Here is a 2,124-nt window from a genome sequence, read left to right on the forward strand (position 1 = left end):
TCTCTCTCTCTCGCTTACACTGTTAACTTCATTCCAGGCTTCGTCTGTATTAAGCTCTCTGACTTCATTTCTCTCAAAATATTTTGATCAAAAAATGGCGGTTTCTGGGTCTTTGGTTGGACCAAGCGTATTCTCTGCACTATTTCTGAGACCCACAAGGCCAAGCCTTAGCTGTAAAAAACATGTTAGTCAATCTAATGCTCAGTTTTCTTTACCATAATTGCCATATTCTCTCTGCGTTTCTTCACCTAAAATAAGATGTTTGCTGATTCTCATTTATTTCTTTTTTTGCTTTGTTTTTAAAAGATTCTGGTTTTTGGATCTGTGATGTGGGATTTCTTTAACGTTCATGTCTTATGGATGGTGCAAATGGTGGTTGATCTTTGCGTTTTCAGTTCTGTCTGAGAGCCTCTGCCGAAACCTTGGACGATGAGGAATGTAAAACGATGATAACGAAACAAAATGATGGCTGGAAGATCGATTTCTCCAGGAAGAAACCGGACACGCCATTGTTGGACACCATCAACTACCCTGTTCATCTGAAGCATTTATCCACAAGCGTAAACTACAGGATCATCATGGGATCCTTTGTTTCTCTGTTAATCTGTTTACGGAAGTCTTCATTTTCTTCTCTTATGATTGGCCAGCTAGTTCCTGTTATTTGTTTTTTTGTTTGCTTCCTTGCTTTCTTTCGTCTGTCATAACCAGCTCTCTGCACAGTTCCTTCTAATGTTCTTTTTGTTTTCTAAATTTTCTGCTGGCTTTTTTGTTAATTTCCACATTGATATATGCCTCTAGGACCTTGAACAACTGGCAGCAGAGCTTCGAGCCGAAATTGTGCACTCTCTATCAGAGACCGGTGGGCATCTTAGCTCAAGCTTGGGAGTAGTGGAGCTCACAATAGTTTTGCACCATGTGTTCGACACACCTCAAGATAAAATTATATGGGACGTCGGCCATCAGGTAAGAGTCTGGAGCGACTCGGTTCTATTCCGTAATCGGAAAATAATTTTTTAAGGTAATTTTTTTATAAAATAGTTTGTTAAAAAATTTAATATTTTTTTGTAGTTTGAATAAACTATGAAAAATATTTTTTATTGTTAGAATAAATTGAGGAAAATATTTTCTATTCACTTATAAATTTTTCTACCATAAGCTATATTAAAAAATTTTCCGCTAATAATTATAATAAAATAAAAAATAAATTACTCTTTCTCTTAATTTTTTAAATAAAAAAAAACTAACCGTGACTTCCTTTTTATCTTCTTCTCTATCTCTCCAATAAACACTTTCAAACACTATAAACAAAAAAAATTCCAATTATCTAAAGAAAAAAAAATGAAAGTTTATTATTTTATTTTTGCTTTAATTTTTTTTATTTTCAATTTTTGAGAGAGTTAGACTAAACTTCGAACAACGAAAGCAAGAAATCTCCATTTTCCCCTTATTTAGTTGAGTCCAATTCACGACTTGTTCTCCAAGAAGTCTTCCGATGATTTTTGGACCAATTCGACTTTGAAACGGCTTTTCATGAGGTCGATCCCTCTGCCTTTACCGACGAAGCATATTAGGGCGAAGCTTGCACGGTAAGCTGACTGAGGTCACAGGGTCGGAAGGAAGCGAGGTGAAGCTGGTACCACGGGCAGAAGTTGGCGATACTGGACTAGATACCAGCTTTTATTTTATGAGCCATTAAACTCATTTCCAGTGCTTGGAAGATCAATTTTGTATATCTGGCCAACATTTGGTTCCTTGACTTGCATCTCAACAATGTTTAATCTTTTCTTAATGCAAAAAATGGGGGTGGTTTTATTTTGTTTTCAACCTTAACCACTTTGGGAGCAAGTATGAGTTTGGATAGGAGGGATTAAATTGTCTTGCGCCCATTGGCGGGATTAAATCGATGTTTACTCGAAAATGTTTTACCCCCAACAAATATTTTCAGCCTTCCAAACAACAGAAAATGGGGACAAAGTTTTCCGAAATGCTATTTACAACATACCAAACGGATCCTCATTTTCACACGGAAGTTCACCAGTAGGTAGCAGATTTAAATGCCTCTTAAAATCGTAGAAGATGGTCCTGAAAGCAATAAAATTGCAGGCATACGCTCATAAAATTCTG

The 2,124-nt window shown here is 36.2% G+C and overlaps 1 protein-coding gene across 6 annotated transcripts; it reads left to right on the top strand.

The window, feature by feature from the left end:
• Nucleotides 1-6: 6 nt before the first annotated feature.
• LOC110409439 (1-deoxy-D-xylulose-5-phosphate synthase 2, chloroplastic-like) lies at nt 7-2,124 on the top strand. 6 transcript variants are annotated; one of them, XM_021418784.1, is made up of 4 exons: nt 7-184; nt 396-560; nt 799-963; nt 2,031-2,056. In XM_021418784.1, the coding sequence occupies exons 1-4, from the start codon at nt 95-97 to the stop codon at nt 2,043-2,045; spliced, it is 435 nt and encodes a 144-aa protein (XP_021274459.1). In that variant the 5' UTR covers nt 7-94; the 3' UTR covers nt 2,046-2,056. The 6 variants fall into 6 exon arrangements, 4 of the variants coding, with proteins under 4 accessions (XP_021274459.1, XP_021274457.1, XP_021274458.1 ...); XM_021418782.1 differs by lacking the exon at nt 2,031-2,056 and adding an exon at nt 1,394-2,017; XM_021418783.1 differs by lacking the exon at nt 2,031-2,056 and adding an exon at nt 1,402-2,017.

Source organism: Theobroma umbraticum, unplaced genomic scaffold, assembly GCF_002168275.2.
Source record: "Theobroma umbraticum cultivar Fairchild unplaced genomic scaffold, ASM216827v3 scaffold_44.0, whole genome shotgun sequence".
Classification (NCBI taxonomy): Eukaryota; Viridiplantae; Streptophyta; class Magnoliopsida; order Malvales; family Malvaceae; genus Theobroma; species Theobroma umbraticum.

What these genes read in the sequence shown, in the direction of transcription:
- LOC110409439 (XM_021418781.1), top strand. Translation starts at nt 95, where the DNA reads ATGGCGGTTTCTGGGTCTTTGGTTGGACCAAGCGTATTCTCTGCACTA. An exon ending in GCCTTAGCTGTAAAAAACAT is followed by an intron (nt 185 to 395) that starts GTTAGTCAATCT and finishes TTGCGTTTTCAG; the next exon opens with TTCTGTCTGAGAGCCTCTGC. An exon ending in TATGGGACGTCGGCCATCAG is followed by an intron (nt 964 to 1,452) that starts GTAAGAGTCTGG and finishes CCCCTTATTTAG; the next exon opens with TTGAGTCCAATTCACGACTT.